The sequence below is a fragment of the Pristiophorus japonicus genome, chromosome 8, assembly GCF_044704955.1.
Source record: "Pristiophorus japonicus isolate sPriJap1 chromosome 8, sPriJap1.hap1, whole genome shotgun sequence".
Taxonomy (NCBI): Eukaryota; Metazoa; Chordata; class Chondrichthyes; family Pristiophoridae; genus Pristiophorus; species Pristiophorus japonicus.
The window spans coordinates 186,173,258-186,187,228 of NC_091984.1; the positions used below are offsets into that span (position 1 = coordinate 186,173,258).

Here is a 13,971-nt window from a genome sequence, read left to right on the forward strand (position 1 = left end):
CCACCATGGACCGATCTTTCTCTGTCGTCTGCAAGCTTGTTGGAGGTGCCCCATTGTTCCACAGCTCTTGCAAACATACCCTTTGAAGCAACATGAATAGGCTGAATGGAAGCCTCCACAATGCCAACAAGGTGTGAATTGCCTTGCATTCATCTTTTGTTGGGGACTCTGAGTCATCTGGGTCACCTGAGGCCTGCTGGCAGTTGCAGACTCGTGGTTTCTGCCCTGTACATTTCTGCTCGCAAACTAGAGTTCCAGTTAATTTATGAACATTGCTAGCTCTTGTGTGCTGAGAGATTTTTTTGGTGTTATTACTGGTGGACATAAACGCCTGTGCTATCACAATGGCCTTCCTGAGGGTCGGTGTATCTACAGTCAAAAGTTTTCGTAGGATGGTCTCGTGACCAATGCCCAGTACAAAAAAGTCTCTGAGCATTTGCTCCAGGTAGCCATCAAACTCACATTGTCTTGCAAGTCGCCTTAGCTCAGCGACGTAGCTCGCCACTTCCTGACCTTCAGATCGCTGGCACATGTAGAAACGATATCTCGCCATCAGCACGCTCTCTCTCAGCTTAAGATGCTCTCGAACCAGTGTACACAGCTCCTATTATGACTTATCTGTGGATTTCACCGGAGCCAGAAAATTCTTCATGAGGCTGTAGGTCGGTGCCCCGCAGACCGTGAGGAGGACCGCTCTCCTTTTTGCAGCGCTTCCTTCTCCGTCCAGCTCGTTGGCTACAAAGTACTGGTCTAGCCGTTCGACATAGGCTTCCCAGTCCTCACCCTCCGAGAACTTCTCCAGGATGCCCATAGTTTGCTGCATCTTTGCGTTGGATTCGTATACTCGTCGCCAGTTATTGTGTTCCTAACACAGATGAGACTGCACACAGGGAGGTTAAAGTAACAGTGACTTCAGTCTTTATTAAGACATTCCAGAGTGAGGAACAGGCCTTAGGGGCCGGCTTATATACAGTGCTCCCAAGGGATGCTGGGATCCCTTGGGACTTCAGGGGATGCACTGCCTGGTGGCGGAACATGGGAGTGCATGCCTTACAGATACAGACCAGATACCATCCCTTATTGCCTTAGTTAGCCACGGATGGTTATCCCTTCTTTTACAGTCTTTCCTTGTCATTAGAATATATTTTGGTGAGAGTTATGAAATATCTCCTTAAATGTCTGACACTGCTCATCAACCGTCCCACTCTTTAATCTATTTTCCAAGTCCACTTTAGCCAATTCTGCCTTCATACCTTTGTAGTATCCTTTGTTTAAGGTGATGACATGGGTTTGAGATCCAACTTTCTCACCCTCCAACTGAATTTTTAATTCAACCATGCTATGAGGTCACTCATTCCTAGAGGATCCTTTACTAGGAGATCATTTATTAATCCTGTCTCATTTCACAGTACCAGATCTAAGATAGTTCTTCAGTACGGTATTTTAGTGGAAGCATCAATCCATTTAAACTAAACGTTAAAATGGCGGACAAAGGAATCTCATTCAAATCTGCTTATTCATCAGCTGATATAGTGAATGGTCACTCGGAGTGAGAGAATGTGTATAATATTTTGCCATCCTTAGCTGACATCTGGGGGTGGGGGTGGGAGAGTGGCACTTTACATATCCATATAGCTGGAGGTTGCATGCAACAGAATAATACGAGCTGATCCTAACCAGACCAGACTGCAGTCTGTTCTTCTGCAAACCTTCATTAAGTCAAATTCCCATATTTTGAAAGAGAACATATCGTCATCTCGGCTCCTCCGCTGGCTCAAATCCAACCTAACCACAGGGCTTCATGTCTACTGGCTGGTCATTGTAAAAAAAACTGTGATTCGGTTCCAAAACATCATCCAGAGAAGCTGATCATTGTTAACATGTATAATGACGAACATATTGCACTATGTAACATAATTCATTATTTTTTATTCGTTAAACATTGTTACAGACATTTGAAACTCCCCTCTGCTTTGAACTCCAGCACTCCTTGCATTTCTAGTATTGAAAGATAAGGAACTGGAGGACAGATTACATGACAAAATAATCAAAAACAACTTGAATTTATATAGCGCCTTTAATGTCAGAAAACATTCCAAGGCGCTTCACACGAGCGTAAGCAGATAAAAATTGACACTAAGCCAAAGGAGGAGATATCAAGAGAGGTGACTAAAAGCTTTGTCAACTAGACAGGTTTTAAGGCGAGTCTTAAAGGAGGAGAGGAGATTGGAGAGACAGAGCGGTTTATAGAGGGAATTTCAGATAGTTAAAGGCACGAGCGCCAATGGCGGGGGGAGGGGAGATGTGCGCGAGGCCAGAGTTGGAGGAACAGAGAGTTCAAGAAGGGTTGTAGGGCTGGAGAAGATTACAGAGACAGAGAGGGGCGAGGCCATGGAGGGATTTGAACACAGTAATGAGAATTTAAACTTGGAGGCGTTGGTGGAGCAGAAGACAATGTAGGTTACCGATGATGGGTGTGCTTGTCTCAGACAAACCTCTGAATCAGCCTGTCTGAAACAACACTGACTAAAAATGCAAGTTTAATTTCAGCTCCACTGGTGACTCAGTGGGTAAATACAATACCCTACTTTTAACCTATCAGATCAGGAAGGGAGAAGATACAATCCCTAGTCAGTGCTGGGTTTGCTGATCTGGGCTGTGGTAACAGTAGGAATTGGCTGCCATCGACTTCAACAACCCCTGACTAGGAAGGGAAAAAATAAATCGGCCATTGTACCTGTTCCCAATTGCTATTCGGTGCTCCTGTTAGAAAACACCACATGTGTGAGTGAATGTCCGGCTAGAACAGGATCAGGCCCAGCTAAGGTGATACCAGAAGATCAGATAATCTGTCGACCATAAGGACCCAGTCATACAGTGGCAGGCAATGAGCTGAAGTGCAGTGGGCATTGAGGTTTGTCAGATGGTGAGCGCAGGTGGGCTGGTATTCCTGGAGGTTGCATCATGTGACATCCCACCTCCAACTGCCCCGCCCGGTCAAACAACCTTTTTACGCATTTCCAATATTTTAACAACAAATAAACAAAAGTGTTCAAAGAAAGCGAATAAAACACACAGGGCTAGAAAGTTGGTCCCGCCCGTTTTGAGGTGGTGATGGTGCCGGGGCGCTTCCTAAACCGCCGGGCAATGTCGACTGCCTCACAGTGCGATATTCAGTTGTATCGTCCCAAGAGGAGAGTGGAGCACAAAGAGAAACGGTCCACACTCATCTTTGGGCGCTAACGGAGCGATAGCGCAAGAGGCCGACTCCATTTTTTGCCGGCAGCCTAGCACCAGAAGCTGAAAAAAAAATCCTTGTGAAAATTTCAATAAACTTCACCCAAACTTCCCCACTATTGCAACAAATAAATAGAAGCTGGAAAACTGAAATATCATCACTTACCTTGCACTCCAGATGATATTGCCCCGGGATCGATGCTGGACCGCCTGCTGTCCCCCTGCCAGTCTCGGCGCTCGTTGCTACCGCAGGCAGAAGAGTAAATTTTGCAAACGCGTGACTACGGAGGTATTGCACACTCGGTGACGACACCGAGTGGGCGGGGCTAGCGAGGGCGGCGCAAACTGTCAGCGCTGCCGCTAAACCTTCACTGAAGTTTGCAGCAGGCGCTGACAGCGCGGCGCTCGAGTGGGAGGTGTTCAGCGGCCCCTTAGCGTCCCCCTCTGGCGCTAATGGTAGTGCTAAACAACCGAATTTCTATATCCCTGCCAACTTTCTGCCAAAGTTATACTGTCCAATCGGGAGAACCCCAGCATAAATATCTAAGGTGCTGCAGGAGGAATGGCCAGTTGGAGATCAGCCCCTCCCCCGCCCATCTCCCAGTCAGAATCTTCAGGAGAGAGACATTACAAACACCATAATTCATTTGTCAGCTCAGGTGATTTGCCTTAGCTACTTGCTTGTACCAGGTCATGAAACCTTTTGCAAAACTGTTACCGTTTACAATTGCCAATAAGTAGATTCCATCAGGTATATTTTTATACATTCTGGTACACAATGAGAGCCAAACCCACAATAGAATGCAAGGACGAGCTCTGTGATTATAGTTATGCGGTGCACTCTGAAGAGGACAGTGAATTGCCGGTCACTGTACAGCTTGCCGCTGCATGCAATTTAAATCTGAAGCAGCTGTCTCCGACAGCGACACAAAATGGGGTCACATACTGTGAGCAATGTTGGAGGTAATGCTACAAGCTCTGTAGAACCTCCTCCATGTTTACACGTGTAATCTGTCACTCAAAATGGATTTGGTTCATGCGTACATGATGTGTGCGTGTTCGAGTCGCCAGCTTCAGTTGGATGTATTCCTTGAGGTTTGGTCACATGACCTTCCACCTCCAACCGCCCGACCGGTCAAACAGCCTTTCCCCATTTCCAGTTTTTTTCACAACAAATAAACGAAAGTGTGCAAAGAACATGAGTAAAACACACCTTTTTATTTTAATGTCCCTGTGATTTTTTTTTAACGTTTCTCCCTGGTTGCTTGCAACAGTGTCCAGGAGATCAGTCTCTTATTCCTGAAGACAATGCTGGAGAGTCGGTAAACCTATTGCCAATTTGCATATGGTCCAGTGCAAAGTGACAACATGCCCACGGCACTGAGACATTTTTGGGTTTCTTCCACCGTTCTTTAACGTGAGACATTTTCCGCTTGCATGTTTCAGCAACGGCAATAAATTTACATCCCAGAGGCGGTTTCTATCGGCCACTGATATCTAGGTGAAATTCGTAGCAACGTTGGGATAATCTCAGTTACTAGTTCTATTCTGTGCATTTCCACGGCCTCCTGTTTTCATAAGACGGCAGAATAACACAGCACTTGAGTTTGTTTCACTAAACAGTAATGGGACAAATGAGCTATTAATGCAACATATATTGTTACACTAGTTACTCAGCTTAATGAGCTCCAGGTTGTCACACAAAAATAATCGTTTTCAACTGCTGCGATAAAACAATTTTTCTTATCTAGTTGTCTCTCTTTTGTTAATCCTCATAAACCATGGCCAAGCTCACCGCCTTCAAAGGTTCTTGCCAGATTCTTCAGAAGCTCCAGACAGAATCATTGATTTGGAAAAAAAAACGCAGGCTGATAAATACATTCAAAATGCCAAGCAAAATTTAAATGCAAAAAGATCTACCAATCAATGCACATGTGAACAGATCACACAAAATGTTTAAGGCTGATTGTAAGTTCCATCAGTGGTGAAAAATGATCTGTTGTAGATTGGTCGTCAGTTATATACCGATGTGGAGAGGAGAATCGGGCGAGTTGTGTAAAAGATGGCTGGTCCATCACTGCCCATTCCCCGCCACCACCAAAAGTTAAAGTCAGCTCTTTTGTGCCAGGAGTGTGCAATGGCTTCTTTTCCCGCTCCAGGACCGTTACCTCTGGAGAGCCCAAAGGATGTATCTTGGACCCCCTCCTATTTCTCATCCACATGCTGCCCCTCGGCGACATCATCCAAAAACACAAGGTTGGGTTCCACGTTTTACACTGGTGCCACCCAGCTTCCCCTCACCACCACTCTTTCCGTCCCTCCGCAGCCTCTGATTTGTCACGCTGCTTGTCTGACATCCAGTATTGGATAAGCAAAAATGTTCTCCAAATATTCGTAAGGCTAAAGCCGTTGTCTTCGGCCTCTGCCACAAACTCTGTTCCCTAGCAACTGACTCCATCCCACTCCCTGTTCACTAACTAAGGCTGAACCAGACTCTTTGCAACCTTGGCATTCTATTTGACCCTGAGCTGAGCTTCCGATCTCAGATCCTCTCCATCACCAAAACCACCTACTTCCACTCCGTAATTTTGCCCATCTCCGCCCTGCCTCAGCTCATCTCCTATTGAAAGCCTCATCCAGGCCTTTGTTACCTCTGGATTCGACTATACCAATGCTCTCCTGGCTGGCCTCCCACCTTGCATCTTCTGTAAACCTGAGCTTATCCAAAACGGTGCAGCCTATATCCTAACTCGCACCAAAGTCTCGCTCGCCCATCACCCCTGTGCTCGCTGACCTACATTGGTTCCCGGTCCAACAAAATCTTAATTTTAAAATTCTCATCCTTGTTTTCAATTCCCTCCATGGCCTCATCCCTCCTTATCTCTGTAGCCTCCTCCAGCCCCACAATCCTCCGAGATCTCCGCCCTCCTCCAATTTTGGCCTCTTGTGCATTCCGATTTTCATCACTCCACCATTGGTGGTCGTACCTTCAACAGCCTGGGCCCTGAGCTCTAGAATTCCCTCCCTAAATCCCTCTACCTCTCCCCCTCGCTCTCTCCTCCTTTAAGATGCTCCTTAAAACCTGCCTCTCTCTTGTACTATGAAGGCGCTATATAAATGCACATTGTTGTTATTGTTTATGCCACTGCACAATTCCACAAGAACCTAACGTGAGAAGAGTCAACTAATTCTTGCAACGATGAATTGAATTAGGCTTGGATATGATTTAAAATTTTTTGAGAAGGTCCAAGTTTTTTAAAAGCACATATTTGGTGGGGTTGGAATTTTATTTGGTTATTCGCCTGTCAAATGGAATGACAATAAGGACTTACAGAACATTATTTCACCCAAAGCAGAGGTTTTTCTTTCAGTGTGAATCGATTGTATGTATTTGGGGGACTGAGAAAAAGTGAAACTCATTTAAAAAAGAGTCTATCTTGTGCAAACTCTCCCTGGAAGTTTCCAAAGAAACTGATTTATTGGACTTCTGGTCTTATACATTTCTTATCTGTTGATTACAGAGCCGAGTGTATACAACGAGGGGTGTCCCCATCACAGGCCCATGGGCTGGGCTCAAACCTTGTTACGGAGGTGCGGGTGTACAACTGGTTTGCGAACCGAAGGAAGGAAGAGGCTTTTCGGCACAAGTTGGCAATGGATGCGTATGGCACTCAACAACCCCACACGGTAACCCCCGTGACACCCCATAATAGCTCACCCCTGCAGCCAAGTGCCTTGTCACCCAACAAATTACACGGTAAGGTTCAGTCTGGTCACTATTTCTGATTTTACAGTGTAACAGAACAGTGTTTAATATACCCAATGTGGAATAGTGAATTTAAATAAGACAGGGCATGTGAGTTGACTATGAGTTAAAAGTCAAAGGCTGTGGACCACATTTGTCAGGCAACTACTTAGACACCTTGGTCGCCATCTTGCCCTGTGTGCTTTAATGAAATGCATATCAAATTCCCAAAAAGTAGTCTTGCAGGACAATAGCATCAATATCTCTGCAGGGTATCCAAACAGTCCGCCTTCACTGTTCCATAAATGGCATTTTCAAGAATTTTCAAAGAATTTTCAAAGGCTCCAGTTAGTTTGACTGTTTGAAACTATGTGTAAATGACAACAGTCTTCAGAAGCAGCTCCAAATTGATCCACATAATTTCTGTCCACATTTCCCTCCTCAGATGACACAGCTCATAATTGAGATCCCTCTGTGCATTATTTTGCGTCAAGTTTTTGTGTGACCTCTTTGAAAGGTCATTAACCAATTTAAATCAAGTGGATTTTAAAACTGGATAATGACCTCATTAAAAGTTATGCACATAGGAGTTTCCTGCAAATATGCTAGTCAGTGCACTCAAAATATTGCAGAGTGGAATTTTAACCCCCAGGAAAGAAACAGCAGAACATTACAGTCTAAGGGGCCGAAATTGCTCCATTTTCTAGCCCCGTTTGCACCTCCGGTACAAGAAAAACTTGCATTTATACAGCGCCTTTCGTCAACTCCGCACATCCCAAAGCACTTTACAGCCATTGAAGTACTTTTGAAACATAGTCACTGTTGTAATGTAAGGAACTTGTGCATAGCAAGGTCTTACAAACAGCAATGTGATCATGACCAGATAATCTGTTTTTTAGTGAGGGATAACTAAATATTGGCCAGGAAACCAGGGTGAACTCCTCTTGCTCTTCTTCGAAATAGTGCTGTGGGATTTTTTTTATACCCACCTGAGAGCCCAGACGGGATCTTGGTTTAATGTTGTATCAATTAGCCTCTAATTGACCTCAGGAAGTCACAACCCAGTTGCAATTCAGTTGCAGAATAACGCATCATGCCTTCAATTGCATATCATTCCATTTATTCTAAAACAGCGTATCCGTGAATAATACCATGAGATCTCTGTCAGCGGAATGAAAATACAATGCAGCGTATTCATTTTCCGTGAATTTGTTTGAATACCCAAGGGAACTGAGATAATGGCCCGGATTTTATGATCGCGTATGCATGCGTATGCGGTCGTACGTGCCCCGCAAGTTCTGGGTTTCCGTGTGCGATGCACATGTGCGAAAATCCGGGACTTGCGATCTGTCAAGTTTCAGTTTGACAGATCATCCGAATGCTTAGGAAATGGACATTCACTGGCGCAGGATTGGGCTGCCGCCCAGTGAATGCCCATGAAATTCTTACGCCTGGTAAAAGCAGGCATAGAGCCTTCTCTCACCAGCGTAAGGATGAAAATAAATATTAAAATAAAATATTGAAAAAGATTTAAACATTCCTAAATTATTAAAATTAGTTTAGGTTCTTTTTGGCCCCATTAAAAATGTTTAAATTTATTTATCAAACAGTTAAATTTTTGTTTTAAATGTTTAATTAAATTTTATTTTTATTAATTTTAAACATGTGATGATTTATTTTTATTTAGGTAGTGTGAAAGTGTATTTTTATGTAATTCATAATATGCTTATGGGGATTCTGTAGGTAAATGGGATCACCATAAGCATAATGGGAATCCCCCTTTCTGATTGGTTGGGCCAGCCCACGTGATCCCAGGGATGCTTGCGAACCATCTGCACCCCTGGGATACGTGGGCCTTTATGCAGGCCTATGCCTGCAGGCCTAGGACTGCAAGAGTCTGAAGATACGGAGGCACCAAGTAGGTATGTACTTTTCATGCGGGTTGGAGGCATTCGCTCGCGGGAAGCCACCCACTGCAATTTCAGGTCCAATGTTTATTTTTAAAGAACTACGTGTGTGGCAGAGGAAAGGGGTACAGCCCTCACAATGTGCGACTTGGCAGCTCATCCGCTTTCTAATAACAGCAACTCTTATTACTTCATGGGGCCCCTCATCCATTACCGGCACTTCAGTGCTGACAGGCTGTTGGGCACTGATTTGACAACCAATTAATAATAATAATGCATTTAAAGAATTTTATCAATAGCTTAACAGTGGTGCCTAATGAACATTAAAGGCTTAAAGTAGGTCGGTAAGTGATGGGCGAACAACTATTTAGCAATGTTAACACTCAAAGTACCGGCTGCAGAATGTGCTAGATCAGCAATCGACCTTAAATTTCGGCCTGCATTTTCCTCTGGTTTATGGGCAGACACGTGCAGGAAGCATGGCAGGGAACCATTTTCACCATCTCTCCGGCCTCTTCCAGGATTTTCCGCAGGAACTGGAGCTGAGTGGATTCAGATTCAATGTTAATGCTGGAAATGCATCATCCAATATTTTCCGTCATTAATGCCTTGGGCTGCTGAGAGTTATTTTGCCGATGTTGTAAAACCGACAATATCGGATCAGCCGCCCATTATACGTCTGTCCCGATCGGGAGTGGTGTAAAATAGGCAGCTGATCCGGTATCGCCCATTTCACACGATCGCCCAAAGTCAAAATAACCCACCGACCCCTGGTGTCCAGCTTTGCTAAGGCAGTGGAGGGCCACTCAGAATCTAAAATACGGGTTTGTTGGTTAGCACCATCTCCGGGGGATATTTCTGGCTTCAAGGCTCGGATTCATGGAATGTTTCTGATCTGCTAAAATCCTGTCAGTCAAACGGTCCTTTGCTGAGTTTGTGCAGCAGAAATTCAGCCTTTTGCAGCTGAACTGCCGAAACCTGCAATTTGGGAGATCAACAGAGGCTTTGTGGCTAAGGAACATATTGACATAAAGAGAAAACAAATGGTAATGGGTAAAAACAGCAGGGGGGGAAATACTGCAGATTCTGTGTTCTGGTAAATGCTTGCCTGGCACAAACTAAAGGCCTTTAATGGTGCTGTGGAGAATGTTAGGACCAGACCCTCTGGATCTAATTACACCCTCTGGTCAAGAAAACCAGCTGTCATATCCTGCCATGGGCTCCCAGAATGCCATCGATTGCTGGAATCTGGGTTTGGTTAACACCTGCGGGTCTGTTTGGACTTCTGAAGCGCCCATTCCAGCGGCAAAGAGGCCCCTCATAATTGTTAGGCCCTCGCCACTTTAAATCCAGCAGGCGAGCTGCGGGACTCCAAAATCGGGCCAGCCAGCAGGGTAAGTAGTAGGGAGGTGGCCAGGATTGCAGGAGGTGGTGTCCTGGGGTGGCACCTTGGCGGGTCTCTCTGGTACCACTGCCCATGGAACTGGTCACAGTAGTTGACCAGTTCCGAACGAATTTGCCAATTGGGGTCCTATTTATATCAGAGGACCCCAATTTCCATATTAAAAGGAGACTATTGCCTGAAACAGGCGGGCACTTTGGGCACCTGACGGTAGGCCCCTTTCTAAATGCAGCGGGCCACATCACGGGTGGTAATGGGGCGATAAGGCTACCAACCCCAGTTTGAGCCCATTACCCTCCACCCCCTATTAATGCCAGACGAAGGCAGTCAAAATCGACCCCCGAGTTAAAGTCTGGCTCTATTAGCTCTGGTGTTTCCAGCTTTTTGCCAAGAGTCACATCCCAAGCAGTGGTTTTACCAACTATCTATTTGAGGAATATGGAATAATGGGACATGGCCTTGTGCCAATAATTCCTCATCTAGCCTGTGCTAAGGCACCTTTACACCATCAGAGCTCAGACAACCCCAGGTGCATGGACCTTCCTCTGCTGGTGGGACACTGAAGTCTAAACAAACTTTTGTTGTGATACTGAGCCACACCAACAAGGGGAGGTGCCCAGTTGGTCCCCTGGTCCATGCTAATGTGGTACCTTTGTTTATAAAGGAAGAAAGGGATAAGCCAAGTAATTACAGGCCTGTCAGCCTAACCTCAGTGGTGGGAAAATTATGGGAAAAAATCCTGAAGGACAGGATAAATCTACATTTAGAAAGACAAGGATTAATCAAGGACAGTCAACACAGATTTGATAAGGGAAGAGCGTGTTTGACTAACCTGATTGAATTTTTCAAGGAGTTAACCAGGAGAGTCGATGAGGGTAGTGTGTATGATGTAGTGTATATGGACTTTAGCAAAGCTTTCAATAAGGTCCCACATGGCAGACTGATCACGAAGGTAAAAGCTTATGGGATCCAGGGCAAAGTGGCAAGTTGGATCCAAAATTGGCTTAGAGGTAGGAAGCAAAGGGTAATGGTTGATGGATGTTTTTGTGATTGGAAGAATGCTTCCAGTGGGGTTCCGCAGGGCTCACTACTGGGTCCCTTGCTTTTTGTAGTATACATCAATGATCTAGATTTGAATATAAGGGATATGATTAAAAAATTTGCAAATTACACTAAAATTGACTGTTACTAATGAAGAGGAAAGTCATGGATTGCAGGAGGATATTAATGTACTGGTCAGGTGGGTAGAACAGTGGCAAATTAAATTTAATTTGGAGAAGTGTGAGGTAATGCACTTGGGGAGGGCTAATAAGGAAACGGTATACACATTAAACGGTAGGTCACTTGGAAGTGTAGATGAACAAAGGGATCTTGGAGTGCTTGTCCACAGATCCCTGAAAGTAGCAGGCCAGGTGGATAAGGTCCATACGGAATGCTTGCCTTTATTGACCAAGGCATAGAATACAAGAGCAGAGAGGTTATGCTTAAATTGTATAATACTCTGTTTAGGCCACAGCTGGAAAACTGTGTGCAGTTCTGGTCGCCGTATTGGAAGGATGTTATTGCACTGGCAAGGGTGCAGAGGAGATTTACGAGGATGCTGCCTGGAATGGAGAATCTTATCTATGAGGACAGATTGGATAGGTTGGGTTTGTTCTCATTGGAACAGAGGAGACTGAGGAGAGACCTCATTGAGGTGTATAAAATTTTGAGGGGCCTGGATATAGTAGATAGCAAGGGCCTATTTCTCTTGGTAGAGGGGTCAATTATGAGGGAGCATAGGTTTAAGGTGGTTGGTGGAAGGTTTAGAGGGGATTTGAGGGGAAACTTCTTCACACAGAAGGTTTTGGGGGTCTGGAACTCGCTGTCTGGAAGGGTGGTGGAGGCAGAAACCCTCACCAAATTTAAAAGGTGCTTGGATGTGCACTTGAAGTGCCGTAACCTGCAGGGTTACGGACCTAGAGCTGGTAAGTGGGATTAGACTGATGCAGACACGATGGTAAGTATATCACAGAAACATAGAAACATAGAAATTAGGTGCAGGAGCAGGCCATTCGGCCCTTCGAGCCTGCACCGCCATTCAATAAGATCTTGGTTGATCATTCAACCTTGCTACCCCTTTCCTGCTTTCTCTCCATACCCCTTGATTCCTTTGGCCGTAAGGGCCATATCAAACTCCCTTTTGAATATATCTAACAAACTGGTGTCAACAACTCTCTGCGGTAGGGAATTCCACAGGTTAACAACTCTCTGAGTGAAGAAGTTTCTCCTCATCTCGGTCCTAAATGGCTTACCCCTTATTCTTAGACTGTGACCCCTGGTTCTGGAACTCCCCAGTAACGGGACATTCTTCATGCCTCTGACCTGTCCAATCCTGTCAGAATTTTATATGTTTCTATGAGATCCCCTCTCATTCTTCGAAACTCCAGTTGATCCAGTCTCTCCTCATATGTCAGTCCTGCCATCCCGGGAATCAGTCTGGTGAACCTTCGCTGTACTCCCTCAATAGCAAGAACGTCCTTCCTCAGATTAGGAGACCAAAACTGAACACAATATTCCAGGTGTGGCCTCATCAAGGCTCTGTACAACTGCAGTAAGACCTCCCTGCTCCTATACTCAAATCCTCTAGCTATGAAGGCCAACATGCCATTTGCCTTCTTCACCGCCTGCTGTACCTGCATGCCAACCTTCAATGACTGATGCACCATGACACCCAGGTCTCGTTGCACCTCCCCTTTTACTAACCTTTCACCATTCAGATAATATTCTGCCTTCCTGATTTTGCCACCAAAGTGGATAACCTCACATTTATTCACATTATACTGCATCTGCCATGCATTTGCCCACTCACCTAACCTGTCCAAGTCACCCTGCAGCCACTTAGCATCCTCCTCACAGCTCACACTGCCATCCAGCTTAGTGTCATCTGCAAACTTGGAGATATTACATTCAATTCCTTCGTCTAAATCATTGATGTATATTGTAAATAGCTGGGGTCCCAGCACTGAACCCTGCGGCACCCCACTGGTCACTGCCTGCCATTCTGAAAAGGACCCATTTATTCCGACTCTCTGCTTCCTGTCTGTCAACTAGTTCTCTATCCACGTGAATACATTACCCCCAATACCATGTGCTTTATTTTTGCACACCAATCTCTTGTGTGGGACCTGGTCAAAAGCCTTTTGAAAGTCCAGATACACCACATCCACTGGTTCTCCCTTGTCCACTCTACTAGTTACATCCTCAAAAAATTCCAGAAGATTTGTCAAGCATGATTTCCCTTTCATAAATCCATGCTGACTTGGACTGATCCTGTCACTGCTTTCCAAATTCACTGCTATTTCATCTTTAATAATTGATTCCAACATTTTCACCACTACCGATGTCAGGCTAACCAGTCTATAATTCCTTGTTTTCTCTCTCCCTCCTTTTTTAAAAAGTGGTGTTACATTAGCTACCCTCCAGTCCATAGGAACTGATCCAGAGTCAATAGAATGTTGGAAAATGATCACTAATGCATCCACTATTTCTAGGGCCACTTCCTTAAGTACTGTGGGATGCAGCCTATCAGGCCCTGGGGATTTATCGGCCCTCAATCCCATCAATTTCCCTAACACAAATTCCTGACTAATAAGGATTTCCTTCAGTTCCTCCTTTTTGCTAGACCCTCTAACCCCTAG

The 13,971-nt window shown here is 45.0% G+C and overlaps 1 protein-coding gene across 1 annotated transcript in view; it reads left to right on the forward strand.

Moving 5' to 3' along the window:
* Nucleotides 1–13,971, forward strand: part of LOC139268260 (hepatocyte nuclear factor 1-alpha-like) — a 292,924-nt gene that overhangs the window by 89,023 nt on the left and 189,930 nt on the right. The window contains exon 4 of the mRNA XM_070886311.1: nt 6,759–6,994. Within this exon, the coding sequence (XP_070742412.1) occupies nt 6,759–6,994 (236 nt within the window). The remainder of the gene's footprint in view (nt 1–6,758; nt 6,995–13,971) is intronic.